Source organism: Trachypithecus francoisi, unplaced genomic scaffold (assembly GCF_009764315.1).
Source record: "Trachypithecus francoisi isolate TF-2019V2 unplaced genomic scaffold, Tfra_2.0 Lachesis_group19, whole genome shotgun sequence".
Classification (NCBI taxonomy): Eukaryota; Metazoa; Chordata; class Mammalia; order Primates; family Cercopithecidae; genus Trachypithecus; species Trachypithecus francoisi.
In genome coordinates, this window is record NW_022681464.1 from 19,798,057 (window position 1) to 19,822,616 (window position 24,560).

At 39.4% G+C, this 24,560-nt stretch overlaps 1 protein-coding gene across 3 annotated transcripts in view; it reads right to left on the bottom strand.

Moving 5' to 3' along the window:
- Nucleotides 1-24,560, bottom strand: part of ELP2 (elongator acetyltransferase complex subunit 2) — a 42,204-nt gene that overhangs the window by 16,823 nt on the left and 821 nt on the right. For 2 of the 3 annotated variants that reach the window (XR_004429198.1, XM_033177949.1), the window contains exons 2-13: nt 21,848-21,926; nt 18,519-18,589; nt 16,469-16,625; nt 16,026-16,103; nt 13,664-13,728; nt 12,522-12,588; nt 11,893-12,033; nt 9,849-9,944; nt 8,647-8,747; nt 8,314-8,445; nt 4,350-4,499; nt 2,712-2,900 (exon numbers count right to left, since the gene is read on the bottom strand). Coding sequence is in view for 2 of the 3 variants with exons in the window: in XM_033177949.1 (XP_033033840.1) it covers nt 2,712-2,900; nt 4,350-4,499; nt 8,314-8,445; nt 8,647-8,747; nt 9,849-9,944; nt 11,893-12,033; nt 12,522-12,588; nt 13,664-13,728; nt 16,026-16,103; nt 16,469-16,625; nt 18,519-18,589; nt 21,848-21,926 (1,326 nt within the window). In the remaining variant the exon portion in view is untranslated. The remainder of the gene's footprint in view (nt 1-2,711; nt 2,901-4,349; nt 4,500-8,313; nt 8,446-8,646; nt 8,748-9,848; nt 9,945-11,892; nt 12,034-12,521; nt 12,589-13,663; nt 13,729-16,025; nt 16,104-16,468; nt 16,626-18,518; nt 18,590-21,847; nt 21,927-24,560) is intronic. The other variant, XM_033177950.1, reaches the window with a different exon arrangement.

A 24,560-nucleotide genomic window follows, 5' to 3' on the forward strand; every position in this document is an offset into this window, starting at 1 on the left:
TGCTGTGGCTGGATCTCAGCTCACTGCAAGCTCCGCCTCCCGGGTTCACGCCATTCTCCTGCCTCAGCCTCCCGAGTAGCTGGGACTACAGGCGCTGCCACCTCGCCCGGCTAGTTTTTTTTTGTAGTTTTTAGTAGAGACGGGGTTTCACCGTGTTAGCCAGGATGGTCTCGATCTCCTGACCTCGTGATCCGCCCGTCTCGGCCTCCCAAAGTACTGGGATTACAGGCTTGAGCCACCGCGCCCGGCCTACATTGCTAATTTTATAACTAAAAGTTACTCTTACTTCAGACACTACAAAAAAGTCATGCTCATAAATGCCGAGAAACAGTTTAAAGACCATCTTGTGTGGACGTCTACCTGTACTTTCACTTTCTGAACCAATAATGCAATGCTAAGCAATCACTCTCTAACAGACAGGCCCTACCAGGCATCCAGCTCCCATGCAATCCATAAAGTTGGGCATCCTCTCATCCATAAAGGGATCTCATCGAACTATAACATTTCAATGGGTTTCAAGGTCTGACAGGAAATGCAGTGGGCTGAAAATGGAAGGCCCAGAGCTCTACTTCCAAGAGAATCTCACAAGCACATCCCCTGATGATGCTCATATAGACACAGATGCTTCCCAGAAGGGAACAGTTACAGCATTAGTCATAGTATTTTCACTAAATGTATCTAACTAACTGAGTATTTAAAAACTTTGTATGAGTGCCATTTGAAAAGGCAATTATCTAGATTTTGCAATTTATATCAATCAAATTATTATATGTGAAACTAGATGCTAATCATCAAAACTGGCACATGCTCATTTGCTAAGAGTGTTCTGTACAATTTAGACTTTAATACAGAAGTGGAAACTAGACACAAACATGAACAGTAAGAATTTAAAACCATCAAAAATGGCTACCTGGGAAACAAGAAACAGAATGCTTTATCTCAGAAACCAAGAAAAACTAACATGGAAAAGAACAGTAAGAGGCATTCCTACATACCTATCCCAACACTTAGTAGCGGAGCAAAACCCAAATGAGAGCAAGCAGCTCGCCTCGCCGCTCTACAGGATCCCTGTATCTTAGGACACAGAACTAAGTGTACAACTGGGACTAAGCCTCTCATGGAATCCTAAAACCCCATTTCAATTCCTAGAACTGAACGGATCCTGAAACTAGCTGCCCCTCCACCTCCATATGTTTAGCTCTACATAATAACCACAATCAAGACTTTCCTTTTGATTTTGTTCCTATTGTCCATTATTAGAAACAACCACAACAGAATCTTAAATCCTCTTCACATAATCAAGAAAGCCTGCAGCATGAGGTGCTTGAGTATACATTCCAGGAATTTTAGTTGGATACTTCATTTCTAATGAATTTCATTTTCTTCTCCAGTCTTACCCAGACTGGTGCTAGTTTCACGGCCTTCAGAGTCTCTTAGCTTCCAGATAACTCTCTTCCAAAATGCTTTTCATCACTCTTTGTGTAGGAGCCTCCAACAGCACCCCACAGTCGGACTGTGCCTGCCTCCCAAGATCCCCCATCATGGACTTTCCCCACGCTCTCCACTTCTATCCAGTCTTCATTCCAAGAGATACCACAACAGCTCTGGCCTCCCCTTTGCACTCGCTCGCACTCACTCGCTCGCTCTCTCTCTCTCTCTCTCCCCACCTCCTTCTTTTTGCCTATCTAAAGGGTACTTCTCCTTTTAGAGCTCAGAACCAAATTTGTGACTCAACTCTAAGTGAAGGGCTGTATAACATGAACTTTTGTGTAACCTATCTTCCTAATTTTCTTTCTTTCAAAATTACTTCATAACTTTTATAATCCATGTATTTTTATAAGTAGCTCAAATCTTTTTTAGAAGGGTGTATAAACATTAAAAAAGACCCTTACAACACCCAAATGAAGTCCCATTAAACATGTTCTCATTATTCCAATACAATGACCTCTTCCTTCTATGAAATTTACTTTAGGCCGGGCGCGGTGGCTCAAGCCTGTAATCCCAGCACTTTGGGAGGCCGAGACGGGCGGATCATGAGGTCAGGAGATCGAGACCCTCCTGGCTAATACAGTGAAACCCCGTCTCTACTAAAAATACAAAAACTAGCCGGGCGAGGTGGCGGGCGCCTGTAGTCCCAGCTACTCGGGAGGCTGAGGCAGGAGAATGGCGTAAACCCGGGAGGCGGAGCTTGCAGTGAGCTGAGATCCGGCCACTGCACTCCAGCCTGGGCGACAGAGCGAGACTCCGCCTCAAAAAAAAAAAAAAAAAAAAAAAAAAAAAAAAAGAAATTTACTTTAGTACCAGAAGATTTAGCAATTAACTGGTCTCATCCAATAACTGCAGATACATTAGTTCTACCGTCCCCTACCTCTACTCCTACGCTACAGCTAGATGGTAATCTCCTTGAAAACAGTATCCATCTTTTATTTTGTTTTATTCTAGGTACCTAACACAGTGATAAAACATCGTATTCATGTCTCAATTGAACACTAATGTAGCTTTATAGTATTTTGAGCTCATATGGTACACAAAATTTCTAGTTTTAGTATTTAAATTACAGCCCACAGTGCACAAAAAAGTTTGTCAACCCATTAAGAAACAATATTACTTTCCTTCTACCTATATATTCCATTTAAAGCCCAAGGCAAAAATCTTTTTAAATTTAAAATGAAGGGACTAGATTTAGGTAAAATATTTAGAGAAATACTCACATTACAAAGCACATGATTCAGTGATTTTCCTGTAATGGCACAAAAATTTTCCACAAAATTCCGAGGTGCAGAAAAAACTCGAAGAACTTTTTCATCTGCTCCAGATACAAACTGAAACCGATTAATCATTGCCAAACATTTCAGGTCATACCCATGTATCTGAGGCCTTGCAATTTCATGCCAAGTCACCTGGGTAAAACAGGATAAACAAAAATGATCATTCCAAAGCTGAATTTTCAACAAGCAAATTATTAGATGAAAATTATTTACTATACAATGTAAATATAACCATAGGGCAAATTCATCCATGAATAAACCACAACTGGGCAGTATTGGTAACAATTATGAAGAGCCACAGAAAATCACTCAAAATCATTTGACTTGTTTTTCAGTTGACTATAGATGCTGTTCCCAAGTTCTCAACTCTGTTTATTTGAATCTACCATGTGTTATTGAAGCAGTAGTGTTAGTGGCAAACTTCCTTAGCTCTTATGGACTGACCCATAGTCAGTTCCATGAATTTCTGTCAGAAACTGAAGTAGAGGATCCTGATTTTCTCTACCACATAGCAGTTCAAAGTTTAGCAGTAGTGAAGTTTTATAATTGTTTGAGCTCAGGGCCAACAGTTAGCACTTAACTGGTTTCATCCAATAATTACAGAAACATTAGTTCCACTGCCCCCTATCTATAGCCCTACCCTATAGCTAGATGGTAAACTCCTTGAAAACAGGATCCATCTTTTACATTTTGTTTCATTCTAGTTGCCTGACACAGTGAAAATTTCCTTAAACAAGAACTGCCCTCACTACTATTATCTAACACTATATGACTTCAGGCTTTTATTGTACACTTGATGATGCTTCCTAATGAATTAAACCTAAAATTATTAGACATAACGAAACTGGGCAACAGAGCAAGACCCTGTCTCTACAAAAAATCTAAAAATTAGCTGGGCACAGTGGCTCACACGTGTAGTCTTAGTTACTTGGGAGGCTGAGGCAGGAGGATCACTTGAGGCCAGGAGTTCAAGGCCAGCCTGAGGAACATAACAAGATCCTGTCTCTACAAAAAAGTAAAAAATAAAATGTCCAACTGTTTTCCAGAGTGGCTGTATCATTCTGCATCCCCAGTAGCAATGTATGAAAGTTCCAGTTGCTCTGCATCCTTACCAGCACCTGTTAATATATTTTTTACTTTAGCTATTCAAGAGGGTATGTGGTGGTATCTCATCATGGTTCTAATTTGCATTTTCCTAATGGCTAGCATGGCTGCCCTACTTTTCTTGTGTTCATGGATGTTTTCTTTTAAACACATTTAGTAAAAGAAAAAGAGACTGGCTGCGGTGTAACCCAGCACTTTGGGAGAATTTGGGGGGGGGTGGATCACCTGAGGTCAGGAGTTTGAGACCTGTCTGGCCAATATGGTGAAACCCTGTCTCTACTAAAAATACGAAAAGTAGGTGGGTGTGGTGTGGGCACCTATAATCCCAGCTACTCAGATGGCTGAGACAGGAGAATCGCTTGAACCTGGGAGGCGGAGGCTGCAGTGAGCTGAGATCATGCCATTGCACTGCAGCCTGGGTGATGTGAAACTCCATCCCAAGAAAAAATAAATAAATAAATAAACAAGACATTTTACCTGTGATTGGTCTTTTCTCTTCCATGGAGCAAAAAGTCTAGTTGTCTGATCAGTACCAACAGTGATAATAAATTCCCCTTGTGGATCCCAGACTAGGTCTTGGACACCATCAAAGTGTCCGGAAATGACAATCTCTGGAGTCCACTCTCTCTGCAATGAAAGTGCTCATGACACATCAAAATACTCAAAGACTACCACCAAAGTAAAGCACTCATGTCTGATAACAGACAAGACTAAAGCCCTCTGGCAAGGTGAAAAGCTAAGTATATAATATCGCACCACAGAATAACAGGATCCATTTTCCACAGCATCCAATCGAATGCTTAAGCATTCAAATACATGTTGTATCCTTTAAATCAGTAACTGTGGGAAATTTCCCTCCATCATTTATTGAGCAGCCAGATACTACTTAACCTTTCTGTGTCTCAATTATAGAATAAAACAGTTATTATAATAGCACCTACCTTCTAGGGTTATTATGAGGATTAAATGAGTTACATTTGTAAAGTACACAGGACAATTCTAGTATATACTAGGTTCTATGTATTTATTAAATTAAATAAAAATTGTATAAAATGTAAAAATATTGTGTAAAACGAGTCAGTGGCTTCTGCATGTGGGCCTGATGTCTTTATTAAGTAAAAAGAGTTGGCCGGGCGCGGTGGCTCAAGCCTGTAATCCCAGCACTTTGGGAGGCCGAGACGGGCGGATCACGAGGTCAGGAGATCGAGACCATCCTGGCTAACACAGTGAAACCCCGTCTCTACTAAAAAAAAATGCAAAAAACTAGCCGGGCAAGGTGGCAGGCGCCTGTAGTCCCAGCTACTTCGGAGGCTGAGGCAGGAGAATGGCGTGAACCCGGGAGGCGGAGCTTGCAGTGAGCTGAGATCGGGCCACTGCACTCCAGCCTGGGGGACAGAGCGAGATTCCGTCTCAACAAAAAAAAAAAAAAAGAGTTACAGGTGTAGAGGACAGAAAAATGAATCAAACCTAGTTGGTCCACCTATTAAGAAGCCTGCAACAATAACCATATAAACAAATAATGACAACAAAATATAGAAAAAGTCATATGCTTGGTCCACAGAGCATCTTTTTGAACAACCTCAAGAGGGACTAAAACTTAACCTTTAAAGGAAAATTAAATGTGGGTATTAATGGAGAGAAGGAGAAATAGTAGCTGAGAGTAAAGAAATGAATAAATGGGTCACTGAGGAAAATTCGGTATCACATTAAAACTCATAAGAGTCTCAGAGCAAGAGATGACATTGTGTCTTAGCTCAATTATCCCAGATACCTTAACGAGTGAAGTTGTATACAATATTTACTGAGGCTACTCCTTCTGAAACCTGACAAGATTGAAGGAAATCTGCAAATCTGAGTGGTCTCATTCTGGGAGACATTCATACAGTATGAGGGACTGGACTGTGCGTGTACACATTTTTTTTTTGAGACAGGGTCTTGCTCTATCACCCAGGCTGGAATGCAGTAGCGTAACCATGGCTCAGTGCAGCCTCAACTTCCCAGGCTCACACAATCCTCCTGCGTCCCAAGTAGCTGCGACCACAGGCGCCTGCAACGATGCTCAGGGCTGCATGCCCATGGTTAATTTTTAAAATTATTTGTACAGACAGGGTCTCCCTATGTTGCCCAGACTGGTCTCAAGCTCCTGGGCTCAAGTAATCCTCCCGCCTTGGCCTCCCAAAGTGCTGGGATTACTAGCATGAGCCACCACACCCAGCCTATATTTTTTGATATGAAGGATCCCTGGCCTGAGGGATCCATGGCCTGAGGTGTTATGTACACTGGTTTTCTCTGACAAAAGTTCCTGGCTCAAAACTCCCATAGCCCTTGTTACAGTCTTTTTTTTTTTTTTTTTTTTTTTTTTGAGACGGAGTCTCGCTCTGTTGCCCGGGCTGGAGTGCAGTGGCCGGATCTCAGCTCACTGCAAGCTCCGCCTCCCGGGTTTAGGCCATTCTCCTGCCTCAGCCTCCCGAGTAGCTGGGACTACAGGCGCCGGCCACCTCGCCCGGCTAATTTTTTGTATTTTTTTTTTAGTAGAGACGGGGTTTCACCGTGTTAGCCAGGATGGTCTCGATCTCCTGACCTCGTGATCCGCCCGTCTCGGCCTCCCAAAGTGCTGGGATTACAGGCTTGAGCCACCGCGCCCGGCCTACAGTCTTCAGTTATAATGTTGGGTACGTTAGGCTTCAGGGTCAGGCCTCTAATCTTCCCCACCTGTTTGATTGTGTGTCTTAAACCCGATCATGAGAGGGTTCCACTCTGGGGGAAAAAATGCTGATGTCATGAAGCTGCCATAAAACCAAAGAGGACACAGTACAGGGAGCTTCTGAATAGCTAAGCACATGGAGGTTCCTGGAGGGCGGCACGGCCAGGGAGGTCATGGAAGCTTGGCACCCATTCTCCCATACCTCACCCTACATATCTCTTCCTCTGTTTCCTTTGCAATATCCTTTATAAAAAACCAGTAAATGTTAACTAAAAACAATAATAAAATAAAATACACTTATAGAGCATACAGTATGTGCCAGGCCTTGTTTTGCATATCATATAAATGTTAACTCATTTAAGCCTTTAAACCCTGCCAGCAGGCCGGGTGCAGTGGCTCACACCTGTAATCCCAGCACTTTGGGAGGCCAAGGTGGTGGATCACCTGAGGTCAGGAGTTCGAGACCAGGCTGGCCAACATGGTGAAACCCCGTCTCTACTAAAAATACAAAATTAGCCAGGCATGGTGGTAGGCGCCTGTAATCCCAGCTACTCAGGAGGCTGAGGCAGAAGAATCGCTTGAACGTGGGAGGCAGAGGTTGCAATGAACCGAGATCACGCCATTGCACTCCAACCTGGGCAAAAAGAGAGAAACTCCATCTGAAAAAACGAAAAACAAAAAAACACCCTGTAAGTAGATGCTATTAACAATCCACATGCCAGATGCAGTGGCTCACACCTGTAATCCCAGCACTTTGGGAGACTGAGGCGGGAGGATCACTTGAAGCCAGGAGTTCAGGACCAGGCTGGGCAACAAGACCCTGTGTCTATAAAAAATTTTTAAATATTAGCTGGGTCTGATGTGCACCTGTAGTCCCGGCTACTCAGGAAGTTGAAGCGTGAGGATGGCTTAACCCCAGGAGAATGAGGTTATAGTGAGTTATGATCACACAGAGTGACAGTGAGATCCTGCTTAAAACAACAACAACAACAACAACAACAACAACAACTACCCATATTTTACAAATGAGGAACCTGAGACAGGGATTAACTAATATCCTCAAGGACACATAGCTAGTAAGTGAACCCAGGCTGTCTTAGCTACAAGGGCCTGTGCTCTTGGCCACTCTGTTCTTGCTATCTAATTTTCCCAAACAAGAAGCAGATCAGAAGCAAATGAGATTACAAAGTAAGAGAAGGAATGCTGTAGAGAGACAGTTACATGACTAAAGGGAGAAGACTACCTCTTTTTTTTTTTTTTTTTTTTTTTGGAGACAGGGTCTTATTCTGTCACCAAGGCTGTTCTCAAACTCCTAGCTTCAAGCAATCCTTCATCTCAGCCTTTCGAGTTCCTAAGATTATAGGCATGAGCCACCATGCCCAGGTGTTGAATGTCAGTCACAATAAATTACTGATATTCATTCACTAATAGGGATCTAGCAGTCCAACAAGATATCCAATTATGTTAACTTTTTAAGAAGACAGGAAGGTTACACACACATTTCAGAAAAATTCTCATTAAAAAATTCTATAGCTTAAAGGAATACAGTACACTTATATAGAAAATTTACCTACATACAAATTTCAATACCTTAACAATGTCTACAGAAAAAAGTTATGTCACTTGAACTTAAAGTGCCTCTACTATGTTTCTGTAGACTGTTATAAGTAAAATACTATTTACCTAGGATGCATTTTATTTGATTAGAAATGCTTTATTTAAACACTCTTTTCTTACTGGGTTAACTGTATTCTGTTTCCAAAGGTGCAACGCTCCGTGGAAAGCATGAGCAATGATCATGGAGCCATCTTCATTGAACTGGCAATCATAAAATCCCAAAGTATTCCCACCTACTTCACCTACTCGAACCTGTACAATAACAGACAGAAAACAATTCTTAATCAATAGTCTATATTTCTCAAAACAGAAACCGCTGATTCCAGAGACTGTTAAATTCCCACTATTTTAATGTACACAGTGAAAATTTGCAGGTCTATCAATATAGACTTAGGATTTAAATACAGAGTTCAAAACTTAATTTTCTGTTCCTTAAATATCCAACACTCTTACCTGTTCTAGCCAAACTCCTGACTCTTCATCTGGAGCCCAGAGAATCATGGTTTTATCCATGGAAGCAGACAATAATCTCATTGGCTGCTGTAGAACACCATCTAAAAAATAAAACCTAATCCCTTTAGGTGATCAACAAGCATCATGTTTGTAGACGACCAGAAAAACACAACAAACAACATGGGTACTGCAAGGATGTTCACTGCAGCATTATTTGTAATTGCAAAAAGTTGCAAACACCACAAATGTCTACCATTAGAAGAAGAGATAAATTGGTTGTAGGATATTCAGACAACAGACTACTACTATGCAATAAAACAAATAACTAGAGCTTCACAAATCAACGTGGATACAACTCCAAAACATGGTAAGCTAAAAAGGCAAACTGTAAAAGAATAAATACATATTGGTATCATTTCAATAGCTATAAAACAATATTGTTTATAGCTATATAGATGTGTAGCAACAGTATAAAAACATGCATGAAAATGATATGCACTGAATTCAGTACTGTAATTGCCTCTAGAGAAGGATGAAGAGGAAATGTTCAGGAAAGAACATACATCAGGGGTCTTCAGTATCTGTAATTCCAACTTTTTTGTTTTTTAAATTATAGCAAACACGGCATAATATAAGGAAGAGCTGAAGGGTGGTTTGCCTAAGAATTAATTATTGCTGTTATTACCTTGGGGAAGAGGCCAGGGAAGAATGTGAGGCTATGCCTCACCTAGCTATAAACCTAGCACTAGCCTGAACATGCACAGAACTGCCACTCCATAAATGGAGATAAAGGGCAAAAGAAAGAAGCAGTAACAGAGTCTTACTTTCTCATAAATAATGTATCTCAGTGGTACCAACTTTGTTATTACCGAGAGTAAAGGATCCAGTGAAGTTGGCCTGAAAGTCAGTTTTTCTTCAATTCCATAATAATCAAGGGGAAACTTCTAAGATAAAAAGTTAATGGGGGTGTGGTAGTTTCAGCATCATGGCAGGAATCACACTTTTCCCACTTAGGAGTTCAATGTTCAATGGAATTGAGTGTCTAGCACACCAGGAATGCAGTACTACGCTTTGTCAACTTGAAAATGTCTTGTATTTGAGATTTCTAATCACACTAAAACAATTCTCCACTTGATTTGGTCAGCTTACCATGCCATAAGATCTAACTGGAGTAAGGAATATGTGTATGGTTTTCTTCCTACCTTTGTAAAACACAGGTTGCCAGTGAACTGCATTTACCCAGTTTTCATGACCAGCCAGCACTGTCTCCAGAGTAACAGCAAATGTTATTTTAACACCTATAACAAAAGCAATGAAGGTATTATTTCCTCAAAGTTCTTCTAAAATGAAAATTTCCATAACCAAGCCAGTTGGGCAATTATGTAAAAAAAAAAATTAGGATAAAATATGATAGTTGGGATTCAAAAAAAGAACATGCATTCTAAATTTCTTTAACCTCAACTGCTGTTCAAAATTACAGGAGAAAAAGTTAGACATTTTTCCTTATATTTTGTTCTAGCTGGTCATAAATAAATATGAAGGAAAATCTTCTGTTTTTACAATTTTCTGAGACAGCCACTGTTAAACTACAATGAGGAAAGAAAAAGTTATGCCAGCCTCCTTATTATCCTCACTCACTATAAGAATATAATAGCCTAAAATACTGATATGGTTTGGCTCTGTGTCCTCACCTAAATCTCATCTTGAATTGTAATCCCCCTAAGACCCACCTGTCAAGGAAAGGATCTGGTGGGAGATGCCCTGTGAAGATGTCTGCTTCCCCTTCTGCTATGAATTTATGTTTCCTGAAGCCTCCTCAGCTTTGCAGAACTGTGAGTCAAGCAAACCTCTTTCTCTTACAAATTACCCAGTCTTGGGAAGTTCTTTATAGAAGCGTAAGAATGGACAACTACAAATCCCATTTTTTTAAAGGATAAATGCAGAAATAAAGAAAATGAAATCAGTATTTTGACCTTTCAAACAATATAATGAAAATAGAAAAAAATTAATATTTGGGTATAGTTACTCCTAATATGCTGGCTATATCATTTCTTCATTCTCCCCATAAAACTGTCATCAAAATCTCAACTCTGATGGACTTTACAACCAAGAATAGTAACAAAAAACAGAATACACCTAGGTGAACAATGCTGAGAACTACCTTTATAACTGACACATCCAAAAACATCTCTTTCAAAAACAACATCCCAACAGGATCTACCATGCAGGGATACTGTTCTAAGGCTAGACAACAGGAAAATCAGAATTAAATATACTACTCAAATGGTGAGATTTAGCTTGTCTTTTATTATAGGCCAATAAAATGTATAAGTAATTCACATTATTCCTTTAGGTCTTCCTATGCTAAAACTGCAAATCTAGTAATATTTTACAAATTATTGAGAAGCACTAAACATTATTCTCAGCAACTTAAAAAATCTTACTCATATGGTTTAGAAGAAAAATATTTCACATATGAAAAATGACTCATTCTCACATAAAAATGGGAAAATACAAAGTATCACGCCAAGAATGGTGGCCCACACCTGTAATCCCAACACTTTAGGACACCAAGGTGGAAGGATCATTTGAGGCCAGTAGTTGAAAAACAGCCTGGGCAACATAGCAAGACTCCATCTCTACAAAAAAAATTAAAAATTAGCTGGGTGTGATGGCGTAGTCCTTGCTACTCAGGAAGCTAAGCCACTTGAACCAAGGAGTTCAAGGCTGCAGTGAGCTGTGATTATGCCACTGCACTCCAGCCTGGGTAAGATGTCTCAAAAAAAACAAAAAGAGGCCAGGCACAGCGGCTCACACCTGTAATCCCAGCACTTTGGGAGGCCAAGGCGGGCAGATCACCTGAGGTGAGAAGTTCAAGACCAGACTGGCTAACGTGGTGAAACCCCATTTCTACTAAAAATACAATAAAATTAGCTAGGCGTGGTGATGCGTGCCTGTAATCCCAGCTACCTGGGAGGCTGAGGCAGGAGAACTGCTCGAACCCGGGAGGCGGAGGTTGCAGTGAGCCAAGATCACGCCACTGCACTCCAGCCTAGGGGAGGAAGCGAAACTCTGTCTCAAAAAAAAAAAAAAGAAAGAAAGAAAGAAAAAAGAAATTTCAGGTAGGAATCTAGGAATCTAACACTTGTGAAAAACTAACCTTCACATAGGTGGGTGGTGAAAAAAAAAATCAACCAAATAGGAGACCTAAATATTGTTCTATCGGATATTTTCATTATTACTCACTTTCATTTTCTATGGTAAAAGTATTTTCTTTCAGTCTTATGTTATCGGCATCCTGAGTTTCTAAAGATGTTGACTTTATATACAGCTTCCATATCCTTATCAGGCAATCTTGTGAACAGCTTGCTAGGAAAAGATCTCTACCTAATTAAAAAATAATATTAAATATTAATTTTAAAACATTATATTGTGAAGTTTATGTATAAGACTTTTTTCTCTATAATATATATATTTCTAGATTTCCCCCCCAAAAAAAACTTTGTTTCCTTACCCTCCAATTCATCTGATCTATATTCATTTTTAGTAACATTGAGAAATATGCATACAATGCTAATACATGTTTATAACATGTAATACTCATATGTAGTCTACTAAGTTCTACAAAGAACTTTTCAAGAAGGTCTGTAGGTGAATAAGACAGCTAGTGTCATCTAATAAATATCAATTTATTTAATCATCTACCACCCAACTAACAATTAACAGAAGGGATAAGCATCCTCCTTTCTAATTGGGACAATAGAAAAATATAACATACAAAGAAAACTTAAAAATTAAAACATAAAAGGCTGCTTTATTGGAAGTAACACATACTTGTTCCCACTGTATGTGCATTAGCAAAATTTCATACTGACCAAAGGCTGCCCATTCCACTCCTCTAATCCAATCCTCATGTCCACAGAGAGAAAGCACTTTCTGAAACTAGTAAGATAAAAATCATTGGGCTTGATATAAGAATTTAACATCTTCATGTATACCAGTGACATCATTTGGTCTCAGACAATCCTACTGCATTGCTCTTTTTCTGAGAACACTATTTGATTAGACAGGAAAAAGCATTCCTTTGGGAATGAAAAACCCATCACATAATATCTAAATCACTAACTGGAGCACCTCTGAGTAGATAATATAATATTTGTAATCTCAAATATTTTAAATGTTTATGATATAAAATGATACATACTGTAGATATAATACAGAAAAAAAGGTGGGTTGGGCAGTGGCTCACATCTATAATCCTAATACCTTGGGAGGCTGAGGAGGTGGGACTATCACTTGAGGCCAGGAGACTGAGACCAGCCTGGGCAATAAAGTGAGACCCTGTGTCTACAAAAAATTTTAAAATTAGCCAGGCATGGTGATACACCTGTGGTCTCAACTACACAGGAGGCTGAGGCAGGAGGATTGCTTGAGCCCAGGAAGTCAAGATTACAGTGACGCATGTTCTCACCACTGCACCAGCCCAGGAAACAGAACAAGACTCTATCTCCAAAAAAAAAAAAAAAGTTGAATAGCTGAACTTTCACAATCATTTTTAACCTTCTTATAGAATGCAAAGAAACAAGTATCCTCACTTAAATAAATGAGTTTAGAGTTAACCAATCCCTTTCTAAATTTCTCTCCTTTAGTTTAACCACTTAAAATCTAAGTAAAGCTCAGAAGGGCAAATAGACACTTCTAGGAATGCTTCACTGTACTTATGTTGTATCTTGTTTAAATTTTTAAGAGAAAAACAACTACCACAGCATCTTCCATCTCTCCTCCCCTACCTAATGACCTGTTTCCCCCTAACAACTCTGAGCCTGATGATCAAGGCAGCGGTTACTTGGTGTTCAGAGTAGACAACCATCTTAACAGAGGATTGTCAAAAAAAGATTCTATTGGATTATTTTGGTTTAGATTAGAACATTCCCTAAAATTCTATAATCTGGATATAGTCCGTATTGAGATATAACTAAGCAGAATATAATTCTAGCCTCTTAATAAACATTATTACCTGATCATTTTGTTGAGCAAATAAGTGAATTCTGCAATCATCATCGCCACATGCTAATATTGGTACTGGGGGAAAAAAAACAGGCTTCACTGTGAGTTCTCTATTCCACCACATGTTATGATTATCAACCGTACTGGATTGTAAGCTCTACGTAAAGAATCCTGACTTCAATTTCCCACACCACTATATGAATAATTGAAAATGCTCAATAAATGTCTGCAGGAATAAAATGAACACTGTAAAATGATCTATTCAGTGGTTACTTGGTAATTATAATGACTATTAAATAAGAATCCAGTCCTTCTCTCCATTCTATGACATTTATAATACAAGTGAAAAATACGCTCAAGAGCAATTGGAGAGTATTTTCACCATGACAGCCCAAAGACCAAGATGAAAGGTTGTTAAGACAACTAAGTAACGAACAGCTACTATGAGCCCTAGCATCATGGCTAATGCACACAGATTTAAGGGTATGTTTGTTAATTTGAGGACCTTACGTTTTGTTTGAATTATGTTTTATTTTGTTTAAAACAAAATAAAATGTTATGTTTTATTTTGTTTAAAACAAAATAAAAGGTTGGGTGCAGTCGCTTATGCCTGTAATCCTGGGGCGTGATCCTTTGCGAGGCTGATGTGGGCGGATCACCTGAGGTCAGGAATTTGAGACCAGCCTGGCCAACATGACAAAACCGTCTCTACCAAAAATACAAAAATTATCTGGGCGTGGTGGCATATGCCTGTAATCCCAGTTACTCGGGAGGCTGAAGCAGGAAAATTACTTAAACCCAGGAGGCAGAGATTGCAGTGAGCTGAGATCACACCACTGCACTCCAGCCTGGGCAATGGAGCAAGACTCCATCCCAAAAAATAGAAATAAAAATAAAAATAAATAAAAGAGCATGTAATTAAGCATGTGGCTAAAAAGCTATACAAGGCAATTAGCCAGGCATGGTGGCATGTGCTTGGAGTCCCAGCTACTCAGGAGGCTGAGGTGAGCTGTGATGGCACCACTGTACTCCAACCTGAGCAACAGAATGAGACCCTGTGTCAAAAAAATAAAATAAAAAATTTAAAAAGCTATGCAAGGGGATCCAGACGCAGTGGCTCATGTCTGTGATCCCAGCACTTTGGGAGGCCGAGACAGGAGAACCACTTGAAGCCAGGAGTCCAAGACCAGACTGGGCAACATAAACAGACCCTGTCTCTACAAGAATAAAAAAATTAGCTGGGTATGATGGAGCATGCTTGTAGTCCCAGCTACTTGGCTGAGGTGGGAAAATCACCTGAGCCCAGGAGTTTGAGGCTGCAGTGAGCTATGATCACCACTGCACTCAAGCCTGAGTGACAAAATGAGACCTTATCTCTAAAAAAAATAAATAAATTTTAAATTTAAAAATTTAAAAGCTATGAAAGATGTGATTGTTAAATTATTTTAATAAGATAAAAAATAATTAATAATGTGCATTGCCAAAGGGCAGCCCTGATGATTCTGCTAGATATAGTAGAGACTTTCTCTAAGGACATGCCTTGCCACCAAGTGTGTTTTTCAAGGATTTTCTTACTTTAGATCAACTACAAAAAAAAGAAAAAGAAAAACAATAAAAACAAAACTCCAGTCACTTGGCCTGAATGCAGATGGAAGAAATGAAATTGTTATAATGCCAGAATGTGTGCAGCTTCCCCTTCTACAGAGCCTTGCACAAAATGGAACATAACATGAAACCATGGAGTTGCAGCTCCTGCTACAGAGGGCGAGAGAGGCTCGTAGCTTCCAGGCCCTGCCTCTTTTCACTTGGCCTGTCTTCCAGGTAACTGTGGAGGCAAAGAGGCTGACTCACTCACACTGACTATTATCTTTGCAGAAGATACTCAAAGATAAGTACAGATGGGTTTCACAGCAAAAGGGAAATTTTTCTGTTTGCAGATTTTAAGTGGTCTAGGGCAAAATGTCATTATGCGGGATGTGAAGGGGCCATCATTTTGAGAGAAATGCTCATATGCCACCTTCATTCAACACTTTTTCAACTTATCCCAGACCTTCACCTTCTAAAGAATGAGATACTTTCCTCAAATTAGATCCATACACGTCCACAGTATATTTGATAACTAACAGTATCAATCTTGAGTAGATAGTAAGTCACTTAAATTATCAATAGTTATCAAAATCCTAATAAGCCCTTAACTTTATGTTCTATCTTCAGATCACTTGAATATTATGATAAAAGTATGTTATTCACATCTTGTTTCACAGAAACATTTAGATACAAAATTAAGCCCCAATACATTTCTTTTAGGTTCTAATCATATGACAATATGCAAATATACTGCTCTTTTAATATATACTTAACAGGATACTCACCGTCAGTATTTGGCAAAAAAGACAAGCAGAGAGCCAGAGCAAATCCATTTCCAAAGTTTAAAGTCTGAAGGCACGTTACTAAGAAATAATAAAAAAACACAATGAACAACTACCTCAGAGCTTATCCAACTAGACAGGTTGGATAGCACCATCACAGCCCCAGGTAGCAGAAGGGAGATGAGAGAAGTCAATCCTGAGCCCCCACTGACCATGTGAAGTTAAATGGCCAAATTTTAACGATGTTACAGAGAGCAAAATGACTTACATGAAAAAGTTATGGTATAGAGAATTTTAAATAAGTGCAAAAGAAAAATTTAGATTAGAATTATAGTATTTTTAAAGTTGCTTGAAAGTTTTAAAAAATTATATATATGCTCTTCTGCTCGTCATTCATTTGCTAAATATTATTTCGTTTGTCTGGATTATCATGTCTCCAAACCTACCTTCTGAACCCTTTTTAGACCAAAGTCGAACAGCAGAATCTGCAGCTGCAGAAACGATCAGTGTACATAATGCAGGATCTGATGTCCTCCTCTGGTAAACAGCATGCACCGCATAAACAGGTCCTTCATGGCCTTGAAGATGGACTGCTTTTAAAAGCTGAATCAGAGAGAATGACAAGCGTTGTGGAAAAAAAAAAAAAAGGATTTTTTTTAACCTTTATTTAATTGGATAAAGATGCCAATAAAACGGCTGAGCCAAAAATAGGTCCTCTAAGTTGAAAAGAATAAAACTTCTCAAGAAGTCTGTCTGACCATGTTAACAACACACAAAATGTAAATACCCTGTGACACAGCAATCTCATATGTAGGAATCTACTCTGAGAAGACAATAGGTATTCTGAAGAATATGTCAACTTTGTGGAATGATCCTCTTTTTGGATTAGTGTGATTTTCATTATGAAGAGACTCAGAATATACATTTTGACAGCATTACTACATAAGCGCATTCCATCAGGAGGCACATGGTTTCAGTCTGTCCAAGTTTTAGTGAAGCTAACCTTCATATTTAGTAGAAGTATTGTCTGCCAGTTTTTTTCACTGTGATATTAATTTTTTTTTTTTTGGTGATAACTATGAGTATACTTTGGGATTGTGTAAACATTCTATTCCCCATCAAACTTGTACTAAGTACTTTTAGCATCTACTCATGATACTTGCCTAATTCAAGTAGGACTGCAAAATAGAAAAATAGCAAAGAGAACTGGGAAATCCCATTTGCTTATCAAGTCTATCTACTTGCCATCAAGATTATTCCCTCTGGCATCCCTTCTACTTATGTTTTGGGTTCATCTTTTTTTAAGTTTCAAATGTGTGACATTCCACCACTTCTTTCAAAAGGTATCTTCTATAAACTGTCTGCTGAAATAGTGGTGTTCCTTAAATGTCTCATTTGTTTTTCCAATTATAATACTTAAAAGAGAATTCTGCCACTAAAGAAGGTGCACATAATATTCATGTATAAGGGTCTGTACACTAACTTTCTTTAGAATTATTAGCCTTTGACTTCCTGGAAAAAACACTTAAGCCAAGTGCAGTGCTGTGTGCCAGCAGTCCCAGTTACTTGGGAGGCTGAGGTAGGAGTATCACCTGAGTCCAGGAGTCCTTGGCTATAGTGCACTATCATCTTACCTATGAATAGCCACTGCACTCCAGCCTGGGCAACACAGCCAGATCTCACCTCAAAAAGGTTTAAAAAATCCTCGGATACAATATAATATCTGTTATGCATAATTATACACATATAACTAGAGACGTGGAATGACATTCTTCAGAAAGTTCACTCTGCTCAGATTTTTCCTTCTTTATACTTTTCGTATTTATAATCTTTTTTTTAAACAAGTCTGACATTACCCCCTAAAAAAATTAAATCTATTGAAAATACTCATTTCACATCTTTAAGCACAGTTATAGCTTAATCAGAGAATTTTTAAAAACATAACAAGACAGAAGTGTGGGGTGCCACTGAGGAGAGTCTTGTAAATCTATATTCATATGCCACAAGCATTGAACACAGATCAGCCCAAGTAAGAACAGTTTGAAAATTATTCCAAAATGACAGGAAATTCACAGAGACAGTTAACAGCATACAAATATGGGAGTAGAAATCAGAGCAAAGGGTACGGGGCCTGTGTAGTACAAAAGACACAGCATTTGTGTTGCTGATGAGCAAGATTAACTTCATAAAAAAACACTACAGTTGAATTGAAGAAAAAAATTAAAAATAAAAGTAAACACAAAAGTCACTTCTGAGACCAGCCTGGGCAACAAAGTAAGACCCCATCTCTACAAAAAAAAAAACAACACACACACACACACACACACAAATCAGCCAGGCATGGTGTCAGGCACCTGTAGTCCCAGCTACTTAGGAGGCTGAGGCGAGCTACGATTGCACAACTGCACGTCAGCCTGGGTGACAGAGTAACACTCTACCTCTTAAAAAAACAAACAAAAAAAGTCACTTCTTATGATTATAAACATGTCTACCCACCTGATTATCCTCTATTTCCCAGTGAATCACTTGATTATCAGATCCTCCAGAAACTAATTCAGTAGAAGGGGCTGAAAAAAATAATATCTCAGTAAATATCTTTATTCATTTTCTCTGCAATTTTTTAAAATTTCCAAGCTGCACCAAAAAACAATACCCCTGTCCCCTCTACCTAGATTCACAAACTGGTAACATTTTGCCATATTTGCTTAATATCTCACTCTTCCTCTATATACGTATACACACACACTTTTTAGGAGGCAAACTACTTAAAAGTAAGTGGCAGACACTGTGATCTCTGATCCTCAAAGACCATGTATCTCCTAAGGACGAAAACATTCTCCTATATTACCTCAATACAATTATCACATTCAAAAATTCTAACATTGGTAAGTATTATTATATAATACACTGTCCATATTAAAATGTCCTAATTGTCTCAGTAATGCCTTTCAAAACTATTTTTGTTTGCGATTCAGAATCTAAGGAAATACACTGAGTGTTTGGATATCACACCTTTTTAGTCTCCTTTAATCTAGAATAGTTTCCTAGTCCCCCTCATTTTTGTGACAATGATAGTACCCAGCAGTTATTTTGCAGAATGTCCCTCAATCTGTTTGATTGTTTCCTCATGATTAGATACAGGCTGAACATTCTTGGCAGGAACATTATATGAAACATTGTAGTCAGGTGCTACTACCAAGAATATGACTTATTGTTGAAATTGGAGACCTACTTCAAAATAGATCTTTTAAACACTTGCAACTTCTCAGTGATAACAGAAGAAAAAGTAGTACCAAAAAAAAGGGGTAAATAACCTAATTTAGGTTTGGATTTTCTTTTTATTTGTTTCAGGGAAGCAGCTGGACTAAAGAGCATTAGATTTGAACTCAGAAGGCCCAGGTTCATGTCCTAACTCTGCTGCCAGCCAACTGTGATCATGGCAATTAAGTCACTTAACTAACTATATGATTTTAAGAATGTCTATACATAAAAGTAATGTTAAAATTCAGACATATTAAAAATACAAAATGATATTAAAATTTTATATATCACTGACAAACGCTTGGAAAGTCTATCTACATTATCTGGCAGTTCAATTAAAGGAAATCAATCATAATAGTTATAGATTACAGTAATACACAAGCAATTCATTTTATGTAACCTCACTTTTAAAGGGAAGATAAAACATACAAGCCTAAATTAATATTTTATAACAAATTCCTATTCTGAGAGTCAGTCTTTGATGTTATCTGGTGGCAATTAATATAATTGCAATTATGTTTTATTATCCACACTAACAGCCATCCCTTGCACCATTTAATGATTTTTATTGACCTAACATGTGACTAATCCTACAGAACCAAATGAAATAAGTAGCTTATTGAACTTTTTAAAACATCATTTATAAAATCATAGCAAAGTCTTAATAATTCAGAAAATTCTGCATTTGTGCCTGGGTCAAAATGCCCTCAAATGAGTGCGGAATGAAAAATAAAACTAATTCAGAACCCATAACAATACTGCAGTAGGTATATTTAAAGCAACTAAAGAAATATCATAGGATTTTGAGAGCACCATCTAAAGGCAACCAATATTTTAACTAAAAATTCTGGAGTCAGAATCTTAAGAGATGGAAGAGACCTGGAGATAATCTTGCCCAGAAATTTTCAAAACTGTTGGTCTTAGAATTCCTTTACAGTCTTACAATTTTTGAGGACCCCCAAGAAGTTTTTGATTATATGAACCATATGTACCAATATTAACCAGATTAGAAATTAAAACTGAGAAATATGAAAAATATGTGTTTAACCATTCACTTAGGGTTCCATGATGTGTGAACATATATAACATTTTGATGGGGAAAAACCCCAATGGTTTCCAAAACAAAAACTTAATGAAACAGAGGAACTATTTTACACTCCTACAAATCTCTTTAACATATGATTTTATTAGAATATAGTTGGATTTTCCTATCTGCTTCTGTATTTAACCTGCTGCAGTATCATACATCATGTGGCTGCTGGAAAACACTGTACATTCATGACAGAATAAGAATGAATACTGTGGGCCAGGCGCGGTGGCTCAAGCCTGTAATCCCAGCACTTTGGGAGGCCGAGACGGGCAGATCACAAGGTCAGGAGATCGAGACCATCCTGGCTAACACGGTGAAACCCCATCTCTACTAAAAAATACAAAAAACTAGCCGGGCGAGGTGGCGGGCGCCTGTAGTCCCAGCTACTTGGGAGGCTGAGGCAGGAGAATGGCATAAACCCGGGAGGCGGAGCTTGCAGTGAGCTGAGATCAGGCCACTGCACTCCAGCCTGGGCAACAGAGCAAGACTCTGTCTCAAAAAAAAAAAGAATGAATACTGTGAATAACTTCCTGATATCATTATGAAAATAATTTGATCTCATAGGTCTTACAAACCTCTAAGACACCCTTGATCTAGTCCAATCTTTTACTTTTCAGATGTTATTAAGGTGCAAACTAGGGTCAGTAGAGATGCAATGTCTTGCTTAAAAAAGCAGTAACTGGCCAGGTACAGTAGCTCATCCTGTAATCCCAGCACTTTGGGAGGCTAAGGAGGGAAGATTGCTTGAGGTTAGGGGTACCAGACAAGCCTGGGCTACAGAGCAAGGTGGGAGAATGGCGTGAACCCGGGAGGTGGAGCTTGCAGTGAGCCGAGATCGCGCCACTGCACTCTAGCCTGGGTGACAGAGTGAGACTTCGTCTCAAAAAAAAAAAAAAAAACTAAAAACCTAGAGAGGTATAGCGCCACACACTTGTGGTCCCAGCTATTGCAGGGAACTCTGATGGAGCCACTGCATTCCAGCTGGGGCAACAAGTGAGATCTTGTCTCTAAAAAAAATAAATATTCTCGTCTCCAACCAGTTGGCAAAAAAAAAAAAATCTAAAATTTTAAATAAATAAAAGAAAAAAGAATAAAAAGAAAAAGCAATAGCTTGTTTATGGCAGAAACAGACCAAGAAACCAAGTCTCTGAAACACAGCCTCAGTCTAGGCCCAGCTTACAAGTTTTTTAACAAAGGTTATAGGCAACTGGGGAAGTGGGACGGGATCCTGCCCAAGTCTAGGGCTGCACTACCCTCATCCTAAGCACTGCTATATAATCCAAGCTTCAACTGCTACAAAGTAAAAATACAGTTCAGATTTCTCACTGGGAATACCATTTTTCTTCTGTTTCTCCGATTGTATAACATCATATAAGGTGATGCTAAATTAAGAGATGTGATGAGAAAAAAATGGCTAACCATACTTTATCAGAAAGCAATTGAGATCAACTTTAACAATCTGGTTAATACTTACAGCCATCCTGTTTACAAATCCACTGTATGCAATTGACTCGGGCAGTGTGACCATTCAGGTTGGTAACAACAACCCTTTTCTTTAGAGAAGAAAATACCTGTTAGTAAACTGGAATTTATCCTACAGAAAAACTAATAAGTAAGTAAAAACAGATTTCAGTGTTTTCGATACTAGTAAAAAGATCAGGATTACATCAAATGAGTTGCCTTCTTCAATCCATAAACTTTTAACCATGGCTTAAGTTATCCATTCCTCTAAATCAGTCCTGCCTTTCTTGAGACTCCACATTCCCAGCATCCTGTACTCCCATTACACTGAACTCTTGGGTCTGCATCCACCTGCTTTTGCTCACTCTCCTACAGTGCCCACATCCTTCTCACCTGGGCAGCCTGTCCTGACACACCAAGCTAGACAAGTAGCTGCTTCCTTGTGGAAGTAGGCCTACTATGCTTGCACCAATCTGAGGGTTTCTCTGACAAAAAAAAAAAAAAAGTCCTTCAATAGAGGAATCTGTGATTAATGGGTACAAGCACAGTTCACTTTGCATGCCATGGCCAATGAGATGGTGGGTTTTTCAGACCCAGTGGCACAATGTCACAAGGCCACAACTACTAAGGTCCTCACACATCAGATTCCTACAGGGCCTATTGCCAGGCTCCCCACAGATCCTCAACAGGCTGCTTTCACCAACCTCACCCCACACTTGGAGCTCTCATACTTCACACACCACTAAAGATTTTAACTGTGACTACCGCACCTTCCTCTTTACAGCCCCTTTCTCTATCTGTTGTCAATGGCAATGGCTTTGTTATCTGCTTATATACCAACTAGAATTCTCATGGCTAAGAAAAAGGAAAAGGCAAATGTGCATAAACTAATATATTTCACATATAGGTTATTTGAGGCTGGAAAGCAATTTACTGTATTTCACTGTCTCTCCCACTAGACTGAGAATTTCTTCGTGGCCACAAGTTATCACTCATTACCTTGTGTCATCATCACTCAGCCCGGGGCTAACCCACAGATGGTTGTCGAAGATTTGCTGAATGAGCACCACTCCCAAAACTTTATTTTAGCATTTGACATGCTTTTATTCCCATATTTACTTAAAAGTTCAATCGAGGCCAGGTGCAGTGGCTCATGCCTTTAATCCCAGCACTTTGGGAGGCCTGGAGTTTGAGACCAGCCTGGCCAATGTGGTAAAACCCGTCTCTACTAAAAACACAAAAATTGCCCAGATGTGGTGGTGCACACCTGTAATCCCTGCTACTAGGGAGGCTGAGGCACGAGAATCACTTGATTTTGGGAGGTGGAAATTGCAGGTTGCACTGAGCAGAGATTGTGTCACTACACTCCAAAAAATAAATAAATAAATAAAAGCCCAACCAGCAAATATTTAACAGGACAAAGTACTTTTTAGGCTCAACACTTCTTTGTCAATAGGCTAAAATTCACCAGCTTAGCCACCAGGTTATCATTTAAAATCTGATGGAATACATGGGAACAAATCCGTTCAACTGCTGCAAAAAGATGGGATTCTACAGCTGAATCAGAATTTCATTTCAGTGTGTAAGTACATCAAAGCATGAGTATAATCATCTTAAAAGCAGATCTTGTCCTGTGATATCGGGGCATCTGGACATTTTGTCGTTGTGGGAGTTTGTCCTTGTAGGCGTTACCAAGCTGCTTCCTCTGCCGTAAACATCTCAGGACCGTGGGTTGACTGGCAAAGAGTGTGCCTTGCTAATTTTACGACGGAGTTGATTTTAAAATGGTGTCACCCTGGCTCTCCCGGGCTCCTGCTTCCCTGACAACTCCACCCCCAGAGCCGCCCCTCCTGGGGTCCTCCCAGTGCCCAGCCATGGCGGAACTGTGCCGCAATGCCGCAAGGCTCCGCGCTCACGGTGCTGGATGAGGAGACGCTGTGAGAGATGAGGAGACGCTGTGGGAGATGATGGAGAGTCTGCTGTGGTCTCTCCCATTCTACAGTAGGTCCTTGCCTCACGATCCCTTTAAAGTTTACCCTTGTTTTTTGCACTTTTTCTTGCCATTCAAGTATGTAAACAACAAGAAACAAAAACCAGGAAGAGGCAAGCAAGCTCAAGATGGGGTAATGTGGATAAAAATATTTCATATACATATTTGAATCTGCAAAGGGTGTGAGAATAATTTTTTTTTTTTTTTTGAGATAGGGTCTGGCTCTGTTGCCCAGGCTGGAGTCCGGTGGTGTGATCCCACTCCACTGCAGCCTCAAACTCCTGAGCTCAAGCGATCCTCCCACCTCAACCTCCCGAGTAGCTAGGACTATAGGCGCACGCCACCACACCCAACTATTTCTTTTTTTTTAACTTTTTGTAGACTGGGGGTCTCGCTCTGTTGCCTAAACTGGTCTCGAACTCCTGGACTCAAGCAATGCTCCCACTTCTGCCTCCCAAAGTGCCAGGATTACAGACACGAGACACGCTCCTGGCCAATAATGAAAGTTTTAATCAAATCAATAAATCAGTATGATCAGAAATACACATAGCCATCTCCTACATTGTATTTTAATTTTCAACATTTTATTTTTATACTGAGCCTCCTTTTGAGATGCAAGACTAACTGTATCGACCTAAATTAGCCAGTGGGAATGGGGTTACAATGAATTCTGGGGAGCATACAAAAACTATTCACTGGGGAAACATGGTAAGGAAAGCGCCAAGACAATAATCAA